General features: G+C 53.3%; 8 protein-coding genes across 8 annotated transcripts; 4 read left to right on the top strand and 4 right to left on the bottom strand.

Moving 5' to 3' along the window:
* Positions 1-669: 669 nt before the first annotated feature.
* On the top strand, positions 670-1863 carry BJX67DRAFT_242684 (ankyrin repeat domain-containing protein). Its single transcript, XM_071026123.1, has one exon. The coding sequence runs from the start codon at positions 949-951 to the stop codon at positions 1798-1800; it is 852 nt and encodes a 283-aa protein (XP_070889569.1). The 5' UTR covers positions 670-948; the 3' UTR covers positions 1801-1863.
* Positions 1864-3217, bottom strand: BJX67DRAFT_242688 (isopenicillin N synthase family dioxygenase). Its single transcript, XM_071026124.1, has 3 exons — positions 2881-3217; positions 2681-2824; positions 1864-2628 (listed from the first exon to the last, which is right to left on the bottom strand). Exons 1-3 carry the CDS (start codon positions 3040-3042, stop codon positions 1927-1929), a joined length of 1008 nt encoding a protein of 335 aa, XP_070889568.1. The 5' UTR covers positions 3043-3217; the 3' UTR covers positions 1864-1926.
* Positions 2995-7450, bottom strand: BJX67DRAFT_242692 (DUF3433 domain-containing protein). Its single transcript, XM_071026125.1, has 2 exons — positions 7207-7450; positions 2995-7148 (listed from the first exon to the last, which is right to left on the bottom strand). The coding sequence occupies exons 1-2, from the start codon at positions 7256-7258 to the stop codon at positions 3394-3396; spliced, it is 3807 nt and encodes a 1268-aa protein (XP_070889567.1). The 5' UTR covers positions 7259-7450; the 3' UTR covers positions 2995-3393.
* Positions 7451-8206: 756 nt separating this feature from the next.
* On the top strand, positions 8207-9878 carry BJX67DRAFT_344143 (uncharacterized protein). The gene has a single exon (XM_071028221.1). It carries the CDS (start codon positions 8954-8956, stop codon positions 9536-9538), a length of 585 nt encoding a protein of 194 aa, XP_070889566.1. The 5' UTR covers positions 8207-8953; the 3' UTR covers positions 9539-9878.
* A 108-nt stretch (positions 9879-9986) lies between these two features.
* On the top strand, positions 9987-11551 carry BJX67DRAFT_242637 (basic helix-loop-helix domain-containing protein). Its single transcript, XM_071026122.1, has one exon. It carries the CDS (start codon positions 10435-10437, stop codon positions 11326-11328), a length of 894 nt encoding a protein of 297 aa, XP_070889565.1. The 5' UTR covers positions 9987-10434; the 3' UTR covers positions 11329-11551.
* Positions 11552-12455, bottom strand: BJX67DRAFT_242590 (uncharacterized protein). The gene has a single exon (XM_071026121.1). It carries the CDS (start codon positions 12242-12244, stop codon positions 11774-11776), a length of 471 nt encoding a protein of 156 aa, XP_070889564.1. The 5' UTR covers positions 12245-12455; the 3' UTR covers positions 11552-11773.
* A 183-nt stretch (positions 12456-12638) lies between these two features.
* BJX67DRAFT_344137 (uncharacterized protein) lies at positions 12639-14209 on the bottom strand. The gene is made up of 2 exons (XM_071028220.1): positions 12826-14209; positions 12639-12754 (listed from the first exon to the last, which is right to left on the bottom strand). Exon 1 carries the CDS (start codon positions 13880-13882, stop codon positions 13268-13270), a length of 615 nt encoding a protein of 204 aa, XP_070889562.1. The 5' UTR covers positions 13883-14209; the 3' UTR covers positions 12639-12754; positions 12826-13267.
* On the top strand, positions 12655-13241 carry BJX67DRAFT_377938 (uncharacterized protein; the record flags this gene model as incomplete). Its single annotated transcript, XM_071032243.1, has 2 exons — positions 12655-12661; positions 12721-13241. The coding sequence occupies 2 exons, from the start codon at positions 12655-12657 to the stop codon at positions 13239-13241; spliced, it is 528 nt and encodes a 175-aa protein (XP_070889563.1).
* Positions 14210-14871: the final 662 nt, after the last annotated feature.

Here is a 14871-nt window from a genome sequence, read left to right as displayed (position 1 = left end):
CGTGGAACCACCTCAAAAATGAGCGTTGGTATTGGCGACGCGATCCAGTTCTACAGCGTTGTTAAACGTCACTGCAACACTGTCGTCGACGCACCCCGGCATTGGAAAGAACTACGTTGGGAATTAAAACTTTTTATCTCAGCTTATAAAAGCGTTCTGGCTTTCTTCGAGAAGCACAAGGACGATATCAATCAGGAGAACGCGAATTTGGTGTTCGACAGTTGCAACAAGTTGCAGGCTGATCTGAAGCGCCTCCTTTATCCCAAGCCAATCGAGCGGAGACGACGAGATATATTCAGTTTCTCCGCTGAAAAAGTGGAGGGATGGAAAGATAAGATACAGGCACAGAAGGCGAATCTCCTCCTACTTCGCGGGATGTTTAACGAGTGAGTGAGCTTTGCACGACCAATCGCTGGAGAGAGCGAACCAATAACTTTGTAACAGCGCCTGCGCAGCTGAAACGAGGGATATGGTACGACTTCTTGTTTCAAGGGAGTTCCGGAAGATGAAAACTGCGTCATCGACCTCGGTGTGTACGATCGACTCGCTCTCAACGAACAGCACTGAGATCTGGAGAGATATCCGCCGATCTCTTAAAGACAGAGGCATCTCCTCCGAGATTCTTGGTCAATACAAGGACCAGATCCTCTCGGAAGTCGAATCGATTGTTTCCGGACATACAGAGAGGCAGAGAGAGGCAGATAGTGAGATTCCCGCCAGTTTCTTCCGCGTGTACTCTCTAGCTGACAGCGCGAGACAGTTCCCGCCAGTGACACTCCTGCAATTGAAACCCGTCTGCTGGAAGCAGCGGGAGAAGGTGACTGGAACAAAGTGTACCGGCTTCTCCAAAACAACCCCGAAATCAATACCCAGCTCCCAGGCCCGCGGCTCCTGTTCTCGAATGCTATATATCACAAGCAGTGGGAAATCGTTGAGGCCCTGGTCGAGATGGGTGCAGATCCGAACGGAAAATCAGTAGATTCACGACCAGCCATCACCGCGGCCGCAGCCTCTGGAGCCTGGAGTACGGTGAGACTCCTTTCTACACAGGGAGCCGACTTGGAGGTACGCGATGAAGAGAATCATACCGTTCTTCTCAGAGCTTTCTGCTGCCAGAGCTGGGACACCGTCGTCTCCCTGCTCACTTCCGGTGCAAATTACCGGGCAACAACTGGTGAACCGTCCCACATTACCGCGACGTCGTACGCTGCGGAAAACCGAGAATGGATACAGGCTGAATTGTTTGTGAAAGCTGGCGCGGACTGCAATTCTCGCGACACAGATGGCAATCCGATCCTAGTTGTTGCTGCTCGGGCACGTTGTTGGTCCATGATGCGTACGCTCGTCAAACGCGGAGCGGATGTGAACGCCGAAGATCGGAACGGGAAAAGGGCTCTAGCGTATGTGCTGAGCGAAGTGAAGGCTCTCTTGCGCGTTGAGACGGATTACGCGAGTGGAGAATGGCAAAATGTGTTGGACGTTGTGACGCTGTTGTTGGGAAAGGGTGCAACAATAGGGATGAAAGAAGCCATGACGCTTTCCGGAGGCACCAACGGGCAAGCCGTCCTCGAAAAGTTCCTAAACGAATATCCTCAAAACATGGCCGACGACTTGAAAACACCGTCCAAGTCGTCCCCCGAGCAGGTTGGTTCAACCCTGTCTCCATCCCCCGTCACAATCAGACCGCCAGTTCGCAGGAAGGACCACCCGGCATTTCGCCCGCCGAAGGAAGCATTCCCTGCAAGAGACAAGGATTCCATTGACCCAGGACCCAGTTCCGGGGTTCCGATGCCGTGCTGATCCTGGATTGACCAAGAAACAAGGAAAGAAGTAAGTCAGGAAAGAACGAATCACATCCAAAGCAGCGCTATCTATCTGTGAGTAAACCTGCCTAGCCATCCATCACAATGGGTGTAGATTCAGACGCTAATAAGTCTGCAGCAGCCGCGACTGATTATATTCCCAAGCCGTCATGGCGCCCGTATACTTGACCTCCTCGCCAACCTCCACCAACTCCGGTATCGCAGCGACGGAAACCTCCCGACTCGGCTTGCCAAAGTACGCAATCGAATACCGATTCGGGACTGTCGCTCCTTCGCCTTTCGCATCCTTCAGCCCAACAGGCAGCGTAACACGATGATTCGCCGACCTCAACCGATCGTTCGTCCACCGCTGCAAACAGTCACCAACATTCAGAATCATCTCCCTCCCCGCAGAACCGCCCGTCGAGATGGAGGAGGAGCCAGAAGGCAAAACAGGAATATATACCCCAGCTTCATCCTGGCTCTCAATCTCCAACCCGCCAACTCCATCCTGAAAGAGCAGCGTAATTGTGCCGAAATCGGAGTGCGACGAGATCCGCATCATGCTCCCGTCTTGCAGGTCCGCGCACTTGGCGGCGGGGTAGTGGTTGAGCCGTAGTTCGGAGCTGTTCACGCCGCACCGCGAGACGAGGAATGATTCCTCTAGCGACAGCGAGAGGGCAACGGCCTTGAGCAGGCTCAGGTGGAGCGCTTGACACTCTTCGTAGAAGGATTCCATAAAGAGGCGGAAGCTAGGAAGGATGGAGTCCGGGGGGAAGATGTTGGGATACATGGTGTCTGTCGCGGGACCTTGGTCGAATGATTCCTATCGCGCTATCAGTATGTACTCGTAAAGAGGAATGAAAGTCGGTGAGAACCTTGAGATCGAAAACAGCCTTTCCCTGTCTGATGACGGAGAGTTTCTCTTGTCCGACGCAACTCCAGCCCCGGTGCGGGTTCGCTTGGACGGGGTGTGCGGCCTGCATCTTGTCTTCGAGGGGGAGGCCGAAAAATTCCTTGCTCTGAGAGTTATCAGCACAGTGCGTAGAGAAAACCAGAAGAAAGGTGCAAGCCTCACCCAGTCGAAGACACGATCTAGCGTTTCATCCGGGATAGTATGGTTGCGGATCTTCACAAACCCCAGCGACGATAACGCAGCGTAAAGCCGTCGACAGAAATCATCCCGCTGGACCTGGCTGCCGTGCGTGAAATCCGCAAAGTCGAGGACGGGGATGTCCATTGCTGGATCGGTGTTGTCTGGAAAGGTATGCTCTGAGGTGAGTTATCTCTAACAGCTGGCGGTTCGGCATTTAACTTAAGTTATCAAAGGAGGCGCTGCCGGCAGGGCCCGAGACGTTCAGATTCAGGCCATCGATTAATTAGCCCGAAGGATCCACGTTGTCGAGGCAACACTAATAATGCAGGATGGCCGGACGATGGCGAGTTCGTCGCAGTGGGGTTGATTGCAGATGGGATATCACAACGGATGGCCAGATCCAATCCCCGGCTGACAGGGCCTCTATCGATGTACTATGGATGCTCCATAATATCCAAAATGGCTATTGAAACATGTCTAATATGTACAGTCATATCACGTAGCTCGTGAGTCCTGCTCACGACGCTCAGTCCGTTCAGAAGTCTCCAGGCCTTCCGAAGGCTCCACTGGACTCACCGGACTCTCGGGAGGCGTCTCCGGAGTTTCCACAACGCTGAGCTCTATCTCCTCCGCTGGCTTCGTCGCGATGGTTTCCGCACCAGCTGGGCCACTCTCCACCTTTACCGCCGCCATCGGTGGCTCTTCATCCACCGCATATCTCCAATGATTATCCTCTCGTAGAAACATGCGGAATGTGTACCGCTTATCAAGTTTCTCTAGATGGATCTGCCGCTGCGCATTCGTCCAGCCGTAGGTACCGCGGAAGTCCTCGATCATACGGCTGTTGGCAATCCAGGGAATAACTGAACCGATAGATCTCGGAATTCGAGGGCCCTTGAACCGGCCGCGTCGGGTACCGAAAACAATGAGGACTATCACTGTGTCCAGGGCAATGATGGTCATGGCAACAACCAGAGACGACACCGACGGCTCCATGCGCCACGCACTCCATATAACAGTAGCATTTTCAGCAACAGGTGGGTCTTCGAGCGGTAGAAGATAGATCTCACGCCAGAGCGAAAAGTATGTACTATACACCCATTGATACACAGCTTGAGAAAGATCCATAAGCCTATCGGGGTCGAGGTGGGTAATGGGAGCCACGTCACGCTTGTAGAGAAGTGCAACAAGGAACCCGGCCCAATCATACGACGAGACATAGCTTGAGTTCCTAAATTGCTCCCCATAGAAACTCTGAGGTATGGCGGCAAACACCTTATTAAACTGGCCAAGGCTGATGGTCGCATTTTTGAACATGCTGCCAGTGGTGATGTCGGTGTCCGGAATCGCATGGTGGTCCAGGATCTGGCCCTTGTGGTCGAAAGCGATGGAGAAGTTTTTCATCTGGAGGTCCGGCTCGCACTGCAAAGCAACAGTGTTGTTATGAGTGATTTCCGAGGCCGCTGTATAATTCCACCGACCGACAACCGTCACTGTGGATGTTTGACATATATCCGTTTCAGCTGTGGCGCTTGGGGAGAAGAAATTAATCGACAGGGAGAACCTATCGTTCGGATCACGCGGGGGCGACATCTTGACCCAGCACTCCTGGTTAGGGGCATCCGAGGGGCGATATTTCCAGTACGGCCCGTCCTCAAGGAAGACAAGGTTGTCGGCGATGGTTAATGTTCGGCAATCAAGATCGGCCCCAATACCCAGAGTGGTAGCACTATACGACGAGTCCGAATCGGGGTTCTGAATCGCAATAGGGGCAAACGAGTGATTCGTGCTTGTCCAGGGGAGCAGCGGAACCCCGCTAGTAATGCTCGTTTGGATCAGGTCATACTCGGTAAAGTCCGCCGCAAAGTCGTTTTGTCGGAATACAGAATGGCTATAGTTTGCAAAAAGTGTATCTGTCGGCGTTGCGGACTCGGTCATCTGCTGCGTGAACAGCCCACCGGCAACCATAGTAAGGATAGTGTTGGCAATGCAAGCAACCGAGACAAGGGTCAGGAGAACGTGGCGATTCCTTGTAGCCTTCGGTAACACCGTCCATGGATTCTGGCAAGAGTAATTCATGGTCAACGACGTCCCAACACTAGCCATACCGCGCTGGAGGTGAACCCATGGCTCGAGAATGCTAAGGTTCCGATGGATGGATGTACAGAGCGCAGCCACGGCCGAGGCCACAACGGATGGCAGAAATGATAGGACGACTTGGAGAAAGCTTGAACTCGACTGGTTCAAGTGTTGGAATCCTCCGTCCTTGGCAAGCGATGAGACAACCAAGCTCATGAGAACAATGACCGCGACGAGCAGAAGAAACTCGAGGATGAATATGGGAATAATCAAGAAATGGGGTCTTGGATCTACACGAGTCCGCATTTGCTCATCCAGGATCAGTGGTGAACCATCGCTAGTGACAATCTCAAGACGACTTCCGAGGGGACTGTGGAACCATTTTAACCGGCAGTCTCGTAGCAGGTGGCGAAGTTGACGCGTTGAGAACTGGTGAAAGTCAGACCGAGGGTGGGCTAGAATAGTACTGGCACCAAAGACGTCAGTCAACATGCTGCACATGGCTCCAATGGAACCTGGATCACTTTGGAGGATATTCGGTCGCTTATGGTAATAACGGAGCATGATTAGGGAAAGCGCAGTGCCAAGACCCAGAATAGCCTCCGCGCAACGCACGACAACCGAGACCGTCGCGATCGAAACTTGGCGTGTTGACCGGACGGCAGGAACCGTAGAGGGAGCGACGTCAGGATTGAATAAACGACCCAGTGTGAGAATGAATGTTTGCTTGACCCCCCTGACGACCTTGGAGGTGAGTTCGTCCAGCTTCATGGCCTTGGACGATTCGAGAACCATGACAGGGTCGAGGTCACCAACGTATTGACTGATCACGGGCAACTCAGTCAAGGTACGCTCTCCAGTCGTCTCATTGGTTTGCACAAAGAGCATGTCGCTAGTATACATAGCTCTGTGGGATAAGAAGCTTTGGAAAGCGTCGATGTTGAACTGTTCCTGTGTGAGTTCCCTGATCGTGTCGTTGCGTAGGGTAGTACTGGTGATTGAGCTGTTTGCGTGCATTGTGACTTCAGCTTCGGCCTGAAAGTATTCGATGTTGCAGGCAAACATGGTTGCGGATGACATCAAAGCGCTTCCCAATCTCCGAATGGAATTTGAGCCAAGAGATGTCGCATTAACCGATAAAAGTACGCCATAGAGATCAATCTGGTCACAGTTGGCCGTAATAAAGCTCTTATCAGCGGCAGTCAGCTCGTCATTTGTCCAGGTCGGCTCCCAATACCGGACCTGAAGGAAATCGGTGTCAGAATACAGCATGTTGTCGTATACAAAATCCAAAGTACACTCCTCATCCAGCCAGGTAAACGGGATCCCTCGGACGTCCCACGATAGCCAGGAATCAGAATCCGTCTCATTTATGGAAACGGGGAAGGCAGCATCGGTAAACAAGTCCCGGCAATCAAGCTGAGTCCAATAGAGTGTTTGGTTCAGCGTCCAAACAGTGCTTTCACGACGGTCATCCATCGGAATCTGGACTGGGGCGACGGCATATTCCCCAGAGCGAGTCTGCTGGAGGTTGACACTATCCGTAAAATACGCATCGAAGCTGTTGCTTTCACTGTCCTCCTGAGCGGCAAACCACCGAGCTTGAGCTCGCAAATTCACCAATTCAGACCAGGTCTTCATTTGTTCGTCCGCTACCATCGTGACCTCCCTTAGTTCCAACAGGGCACTTTGTAATGCGGGGTGGAAAATACGAATGAGAAGTGTAACCAAAGAGACCGACAGTACCAGCCAATGCCGCCGCTTCGCAGAGGTTATTGGGGTGATGAAGCTCTGACCAAAGTTGTAGTTGATAAATAGCACCGTTGCCTGGCATCCTTCCGGGCGGGACAGCTGGAAATAAGGTTCGAGACGCAATACATCGAAGTCGATAAACGACCAGAGTGTCGCCAGGACAAGAGCAATGATAACAGGGAGATAGTTGTAGGCGAACGATTCGGAATTGGTCAGGTCATCGGTATCCTGAAAGAAGACAAGGCCTCCGTTCCGCTCGCTATACTGACGCAGGGCTTCGAGTACCACTAAGAGGAAAAGCATAATGCATGCTATGAGGGAGAGGTAGGTGGGACGTAAGGATATTGGGCGCCATCCAACGGAAGGAGTCGGTCGCGCATTTTGGGAAGAACCGGGCTGGCGAGCGGCCCAGTAGCGGTCTAAAGGAAGAAGGCTGTGAGTCTTGGGCTTGAAACGAAGAGTTGAAGGCATCTTTACCAGTGATACGCAGCCAGACATTGTGCACATTCCTCTGCCAGGCTCCAGACATCCTCTGGTCGCATGGTCCGGTGGACGAACGGTGATGGGGACCCTCCCCCAGAATTCACTCCGGTGTCAGGTTCAGGAGGACGATATCATGGTAATTCCGCAAATGTCCACCAAAGCCCGCATGACGAGTTTTAACGAGATACGAGATGCAGACGACGCGCCAGGCGATGAAGAGCGGGCAGCAAAGACAAATTGGGGATCGAGCTGACGGAGTCTCAGGAATTCGTGGCGGTGTCTCTCCAGACGTCTCAGGCCAGGAACCAGCCGGCTCGTCAAGTGGGTCGCCAAGGCTGGCATTTTACCCCTTTGGAACACATAGTTCCACTGGCTGTCATTTTATTGGACGCAGAATCAGAAAACCCCTTAGCAGTACCCAATGAAAAGCCAGGTGCCGCAAAGTTTCAATACTACGGGTTCTGAAAGTTTGATACGACCGCCATGGCAGACTTGGACGAACTATAGGTAAGATTGGTATCAATTGGTATCTTCGCCATTGATCAACACCAAAGGGCAGCCACTTCCGCTTGGCACCTGGCAGGAGGGACCCAACGTTGGAAGTGGCTCAGCAACACTGTGTCTTGAGGATTCTCGGCGCGTCGTCCAGTTCTCGAATTCGATCACCTCCCAATTAAAGCTGGAACGCACTGGAGCTTAGATATTACTGTGGACTAACGCCCTTGGACACTCATGATGACGGAAGGACAGGAAGCACGGCACCTCTCGAAGTAGCTGAACCGCGCAACCCATGAGCGTTGAATCCAGGTTGGGTCTGTTCAAGAGGCGGGCAAAGCGTTGTATACTCCAGGGTAGGCTTGCGAATCATGACGCATTAGCCGCTTGTGTATCCTAAACGGAGCCAATGCAAGGAGGGTTCGTCGAGATTGGCTGACTGAATGTAATAATATATACCTCGCAACCCTATCAAGCGGAGCAGGGCAGCTTTAGGAACCTACCAGGTTGATAATGGTGGATTGCGGAGAACAAATCAGTGTTTCAAGCAGGAGGCCGCGTTGAACTATTTATATAGCTTTGCGGTACTTATGACGTAGTTCCTCCGGTTCCTCTGCTTCGACTTTTGACCCAACACGCCGGCTGCGGCTCATCTAGTTCTCGGTGGACCTGACTGTGGCTAGCGAAGAATCTGTACTGTGTAGATGCTGCCAAAACTTCCATCATGAAAGAGAAGTGCATGGGTAACCTGGCAAGACGCGTCTCTTCCACTTGTTTAGCCCTCAACATTCGGCGGGACGTTCAGGGCTCGGGGGTGGCAGGCTGACTGCTCAATGCTGTGTGGAATCGTCGCTGTGTGGCATTACTTGCTTGGGAGACTGCAGGAGCCGTTGACCACCATGTTGTTTTGCGAAAGGCTCTGGTGGTTGTCATTCAAGGACCGACGTTCCTCATTAAAGATTTTCGCTGGACTGGAGAGTGTGGACGTCGCCTCACTCTTTCAACCGCCAACATTTTCAAGATTCATGGTCTCATCTTGTGTGGGGAATTGAGTTTTTCCCACTGATATCGCGCCAGCCTTGTGGGCCTTTGCAAAGGGTCATGTTCGAGGCATGCAGACTCAACGCTCGTCTTCCGCGCAAAGCTTTGGATCCTGGGTCAAATGACGAGCTAATTTACGGGGAAGGGCCTGAGCGCATCGGCATTTGAGGTCAATAACGGCTCAAGAGCCGAGTTTAGCTTTTGAATGGAACGCCTCTTGTTGACAGAGCCTCTCATCGGGCAGAGCCATGGCGACGCAAACCGTAAACGGCCCTGTCTCGTCGACTTTCCAACACCTTCCCAGAGGTTCTCTTATTCCAAATACTGCGTGAGCGATGATGATGAATGGGTCTGCGGGTTTCAGTTCTTCCAAATCTTGAGGAATGCCACGAGAAGGAGTAATTTCTTGAGCCGGGGCTCGGAAAGTGGCCGAAACCCTCACGAGTCGAACAGTGCAGCTCCACCTCGCTCCGCCTTCTGTTTGTTGATCATGATCCAGAGCAAGTTCTTGCCTTGGGACCGACCTCCCGCGCCCTCATTGATGCTCTCTTCGCAGCGCAGCTGTAGGCGGGATGTGACAACCACAACCCAGCTTCGGGTGGTTGTGAACCAGATGCAGAAAACAAAGGAAAGAGACCGAGTCAGGACGAAGCCGATGAATGGCGTCATGACTCAATCCTCCGTGAGCGTCTTGGCGCAGAGCATTCCCATGTTGGCAGTGTCATCGTGCGGACGATCGCAACACCTGCCCAACTGGGGAAAAGCGTCAAACGGGATGGATGCTGGTTAACCTTGACAGGGGTTCCAGAGCTTCTTGAACTCTTGATGGGCGTTTCCACCAAACCCGAAACGTCTATTGGTGCGCCGAGAAAACCTTTTTTGTTCTGACGCTGCAGGTCGGGATACTTCCGATGAGCTCTGGCAAGCCTGAGGTTCTCTCGTGTCCGAGTCGACCCCAAATTTGCCCTTCCCAGACCAATCACAAAGAATATCCAGAGAAGAGGGAGTGCAAAATCCAACAGGATCGCATGACAATCGATTCTTTCAGCACTTTGGCGAGGTGGATTTTCGTCTCTGGGATCGCCAGAGATCCTTTGGGACGAGCCGCTGGGAGATTGACTTGGATGATCACAGTGATCGTGTCCTGATCGTATCCCAGAGAGCTGATCCAAAGGAGGACCCCTTGGCAGTGATAGCGGGAAGAGGCTTCAAGAACAACCCCACCTGAACCTGGCAGGTGACTCCGAGCCGTCGCTTGTTGCAGAAGGTCTCTGCCGGCCGCAGATCATAGTGATCCTGCATCCTCTTGTCAACTCAAGGCAGGTCCAGATCCTGTGAGAGTCACCGTCTGCCCCGCAAAAAGGAAGAGTGGGAACTGTGAAATAAGCCTTACTGGGGATCTGGTCTTATCTGGATGATCTGAGAAGGGCAGCTTTGCGAATCTGGCCTGGGGATTTCCAAATTGGGTATGTCGGCCGCAGAACTTGGAAGAAGGTACACCCATAAGGCTAAGTGACATGGGTTTCAGACTGAATTCACCTTGAACCTCCCTGGCTGAGTTTTGCTTCTTTTGACTTCAAGCTTATATAGCTTGTGAACGTGCCTTCCTGGGTGAGACTCATTCGATTTCACTGTTGAGACATTTCTTGATTGAGCTGAGAGACTGTTCAATCTGAGACTGTGGTCATGACTTCTCTATTCGAGTCCGACTTCCGGATGCCGTCCTATTTCTTTATGCAGCAGGACCCCGACCAGAACCAGAAACCTCTTGCTTCGTCGCCCTATTTTTTCTTTCAAAGCGGGGGGGTCAATCCAGGTTCGTTTTGGACTTCTATACAACTCAGAACCGCACTGACAAACGCACAAGCCTCATTCACGCCCTACTTCCCCCAGAATGTCTTCATGAACTCGTTACACCAAGTGCAGAATGAGTACGATAGTTTCGTGAACGGCGTGGTGAGCAACGTCCTTATACACGTGGAAAGCGAATCCCCAACCACGCCACTACAAAGCGAACCGCCGGCTCTGCCAGACCAATACCCCATGGTGGCCGAGAGCTGTGATGATCTCATGTGGGGATCAGACTTGTCCTTTGGTCCGAACGGCTTCCGTCCACTGCCCAACTCCCCTCCGAGTCACCCAAATGCTGAAGACTTGGTCTATTTATACACGAAGTCCATCCGCCCGTTGTCCCATAGACCGCCAGAAGTGGAGCCAGCACCCGTCCCGCAATCACCAGAACGCTCACCCTCATCACCAGAAGAGCGACACGAGCCTGCCCCCGAACTTACGGAGTTGAACCGCGGCGGAGTCCAGAAGATTACGGGGAAGAAGCGACGACGGCTTCTGCATATAATCGCGGAAAGAAACCGGCGACTGAACCAGAACAAAATGTACGAGGAACTGTACCGGCTCGTCCCCGGGTTGGAGATCAGTACGCGGTCGACGAAGCGGGACGTCCTGACGAGGACGGCGGACTGGCTGGAGGATCTGGTCGAGGGCAACAAGAAGCTGGAGGCGCAGCTCAGGCAGCTGCAGGCCACAGGCGCTGGTAGTTTACGAGGAATAGGACTTGGATGATGTGGCCGAGGTTTTCCTTCTTCTTCTTCACGGTGCAGGCACTCGAATTCCCACTTTGTACTTCTATCAAAACATTCAGAGATACCACAATTGATAAGCTAATACCATTACCGACAAGATTGTCCCGCTTCGAGCGTTACCTAATAATAATCTATCACTGCCGAGGCTGACATCCAGCCCAGAGTCCATGTGGATACACGTCCATCACGCTGGAGAAACACCAACAACGTCCCGAGACCCAAACCCCTCCATGAGCTGATCAGCATGCAAGGATCGTCTTCGGCGCCTCTCACAGTGTGATATTCGATAGTCAGGGGTGCTTTGCAGAGATGCGGGGGAGTAGCACTGTCCAGGAGCGGGTTCCTGGGCCGAACAAGCCCCCACCCCCCCGGGTCATTGCACATCGAAATGTCCAGACGAGGCCGGGGATTTGCAGGGCCGCCCTTCAAATCTGGGGGAGGGGCGCTGACTCGTCCGTCTGGGGGAACGGATTTCCTTCGCACTGCTGGACTAAACGGGCCACAAGTCGGCGCCGTCGAGTCGCCATCGGCACTTCCCGGACCGGGGTTGACCCGCTCGCTCGGACCCTGATGTCGATGATGACTCCCACTCCTTTCCTTGTGGGGTTGGGAGCTTGTGCTTGTGTCCTGGAGGTCCTTGAAGAATCTGAAACTGGCATCGCGGCTCGCACAATGGAGTGGTCGAGCTTCCGAGCGCTGGGTTGTGAATCATAAAGCGTAGATTGGTATGGTATGGTATACTTCCTCACATGGCTTTCCTCGGCTCTTACGGCCGACGTTAACGCCGCAAGAGGAGAATTGAATTGGAGACTCAGACTCGCGCTGATTACCCTTCTCTGGACGTTTTTGAATGCGAGGAGGGGGGAGCCTTCAAGATTGAATACCACCCACCACATGCATGTTCACGTTCATGCTCAAGCTGAAGCTCTGATGCCGACTAACGCTCACAAGAGCCGTAACGTGAAGTCCCGAGGAAGTGACGTGACTCGGATACTCGACCTCTGTTGATTTTATCAAACGATACGCGATCCTTGTTGCGATGGGTGGTATGATGATCCAACTGACTGGGTCGTTGACGCTCAGGCCTATTGAGCACCTATGAGGTAAAGTGTTTCCCTTTTTTTTTTTTTTTTTTTGCTGATGTGATGGCCTTCGCTAACATGAACTAAGGTTGCGGAACGAGACTGTTCTACCTTGCTGTGGGCCTGCTGCCATGTTCCTGGTATCTTTTTGCTGTCTCTCCAGTTCTGCAACTGGCGATCCTGGCACTGCTTGCGTATCTTCTACTTGTTCTGCGGAAATCCATATGGGGGGTATGGATCAACACCAGGGTCATCAGATGAACGGTTTAACTAACAATACCGAAACACAGCAATGGACGGCGAGAAGAGAGATTCGGATCCTGGGTATGCTTCGCAAGACCAAGCCTCTGAGAAGATCGATGACAATTGCGATGCGGTTAACAGTGCCTCTAAAGACTCAGGTTATAACATCGTGTTCACAGCATCCAACTTTGGGCCCTTGCATGAGGAGGTCAAGTCCGCGTTTTATCACGACGAGACGGTGTCTATCGAGTATATCCTGCTGACTTTCTTCTGGAATCAGTGTCGCCCGGATGTGTTCGTCCAGCGATTGGGATATGCGATTGTCAGACGCGACGCGGCAATGCTCAGAGCCTGTGCTAAATGGATGGTAGAGAGAGCTATAGGCCTCTGCCCTGAATTGACCGGTAAGTGCGATTTGGTCAGGCTCATGACGTTCGCAATGGAGCGCGAATATGACGCTATTCTCGCGGTGCTGTACCGTCATGTCCCGCACGATACCAGCAGATACTATCCATTGCTCCCGGGTGTTCGGGTCTCTCGTCGGCCTCGGGGGTTGTCAGGCTCTTGAAGCAGGTCTATTCCTGAGATTGAGCCCTAAGTTGCGGATTGATTGCCGGCCAACTGCATACGACGCTGGTGCTCTTCGAATACACGCTGCAGCGCCTCTTTATCCACGACTTTTCCAGCCATACTCGCAGACAGCAGCTCCACCAATGGATCTGTATAGGCAACGCCATACGTGGCCCTAGGCACTAGGCGCCGCTCTCGCCACGCTCGGTCGTACTCCGGGTCTGAAGCCCTCTGCACAAAGCGTACCCTCCTCGCCGTAACTGTTCGCGGCTCCAGCACGAAACGACGTTCATCCAGGACGCTGGCCTCTAGGTCCAGCTCCTGCAAGGCCGTGCACTGACGCAGCAGGGGCCAACATTTGACGAGGTTCAGGGTATCCAAGCCGTTGTCGCGGGGCGCGAAGAGCGAGATCGACCTGATGCGGGCGCATTTCTCCGGCCCAATTGCCGCCAGAAAGTCAGCCAGGAGATGAGCCGTCTCAAACGCGAAGCAGTTTTCGGCCCAGAAGACGGGCGACGCCTCCGCGTAGATGCGCCGATTGATGAGCAGGACACCGAGGTTTTGGCGGCGCGCGCACAGGCACGGCACACCGGAGTCCAGGGTCGGGGCCCTTTCGAGGCCCAGAGAGAGCCGGATCATCGGGTAACACTCGTCGCAGAGATAGGGGTTCTCCTTGGGGCGCGCCCACTGGCTGCGTGCCGGGGTGTCCGAGGTGAGGAGCTCGCTCTGGCTGCGCCAGAAACTCGGACGGTAGCGGCAATGTGCGCATCGGAACCACGGCCGCAAGCGGCCGAAAAATTCATCACGGCTGTCGCTGTCTCTCCTGGTGCCTACCGCGCAGATACCTGTATGACAGAGGTCCCATTTACGTGGCTGGACAAGGAGAAGGCGGTAGATTTCCAGACGAAGTTCCGGCGGGAGAGCAAAGAAGCGAGTGAGGAAGGGGGAGTCAGCAGCAGCAGCAGCAGCAGCAGGAGGAGGAGGAGCGCGAGGACGGTGTTTGATCCTGGCTTTTTGGACGTGCTTGAGCTCTGTCTTTGGCCGGATGCGTTGGGCGACGTCGCGCGAGAAGGGGTTCTTCATTTCGACTTCCGCCATGGTGGCTGTCCCTTGCAGTGAGCTTTTCTTGATGATGCATGATGAGTTGCTGTGGCCTGTCTTTTATGGCTGGTCTCGTCTTGTGCTGTCATCGATGAATCATTGGACTGTCGTGCTGGTGTTGAGGCTGTGCGTTGCGCAGGCCAATGAAGTGGATCCACGAGCGCCGTGCAGGGTTGGGGCCCAAATGAGAATCTTGTTGACTCATCGCAACAAGTGCCGAGAGAGAAACTGATTGTAAACGCTAGTGGAAATAGTCATCCTGAACAGGGCCACCCAAAGGAGTTAACCCTGGTGGGCGATCGGCGGTTGAGCCGCGTGAAGGACAGGAGCTGTGAAGTGAGACCTTCCCAAACTGTTCGATGACAGGATATCGCCTCTCATGCCATCGTTCTCTGGTCGGCGCTTGATGAGGCGTCTCCCGGAGAATGCATCCTGAATATATGTCGCTGTCGCATCCTCGTATTCATATCGACGCATTTCGGAGACATTCGTGATCGATTTCTAATCAACCCCAGCCGCGATGAGCA

Source organism: Aspergillus lucknowensis (genome assembly GCF_044049455.1).
Source record: "Aspergillus lucknowensis strain CBS 449.75 chromosome Unknown BJX67scaffold_5, whole genome shotgun sequence".
NCBI classification, from domain to species: Eukaryota; Fungi; Ascomycota; class Eurotiomycetes; order Eurotiales; family Aspergillaceae; genus Aspergillus; species Aspergillus lucknowensis.
Note: the sequence above shows the minus strand (reverse complement) of the source record. Positions and strands in the feature narration are given on the sequence as shown.

What these genes read in the sequence shown, in the direction of transcription:
- BJX67DRAFT_242637 (XM_071026122.1), top strand. Translation starts at nt 10,435, where the DNA reads ATGACTTCTCTATTCGAGTCCGACTTCCGGATGCCGTCCTATTTCTTT.
- BJX67DRAFT_242590 (XM_071026121.1), bottom strand. Translation starts at nt 12,244, where the DNA reads ATGTGGTGGGTGGTATTCAATCTTGAAGGCTCCCCCCTCCTCGCATTC.
- BJX67DRAFT_242692 (XM_071026125.1), bottom strand. Translation starts at nt 7,258, where the DNA reads ATGTCTGGAGCCTGGCAGAGGAATGTGCACAATGTCTGGCTGCGTATC. An exon ending in TGTCTGGCTGCGTATCACTG is followed by an intron (nt 7,149 to 7,206) that starts GTAAAGATGCCT and finishes TTCTTCCTTTAG; the next exon opens with ACCGCTACTGGGCCGCTCGC.
- BJX67DRAFT_344137 (XM_071028220.1), bottom strand. Translation starts at nt 13,882, where the DNA reads ATGATCCGGCTCTCTCTGGGCCTCGAAAGGGCCCCGACCCTGGACTCC.
- BJX67DRAFT_242684 (XM_071026123.1), top strand. Translation starts at nt 949, where the DNA reads ATGGGTGCAGATCCGAACGGAAAATCAGTAGATTCACGACCAGCCATC.
- BJX67DRAFT_344143 (XM_071028221.1), top strand. Translation starts at nt 8,954, where the DNA reads ATGGAACGCCTCTTGTTGACAGAGCCTCTCATCGGGCAGAGCCATGGC.
- BJX67DRAFT_242688 (XM_071026124.1), bottom strand. Translation starts at nt 3,042, where the DNA reads ATGGACATCCCCGTCCTCGACTTTGCGGATTTCACGCACGGCAGCCAG. An exon ending in TAGATCGTGTCTTCGACTGG is followed by an intron (nt 2,825 to 2,880) that starts GTGAGGCTTGCA and finishes GATAACTCTCAG; the next exon opens with AGCAAGGAATTTTTCGGCCT. An exon ending in AGGCTGTTTTCGATCTCAAG is followed by an intron (nt 2,629 to 2,680) that starts GTTCTCACCGAC and finishes ATAGCGCGATAG; the next exon opens with GAATCATTCGACCAAGGTCC.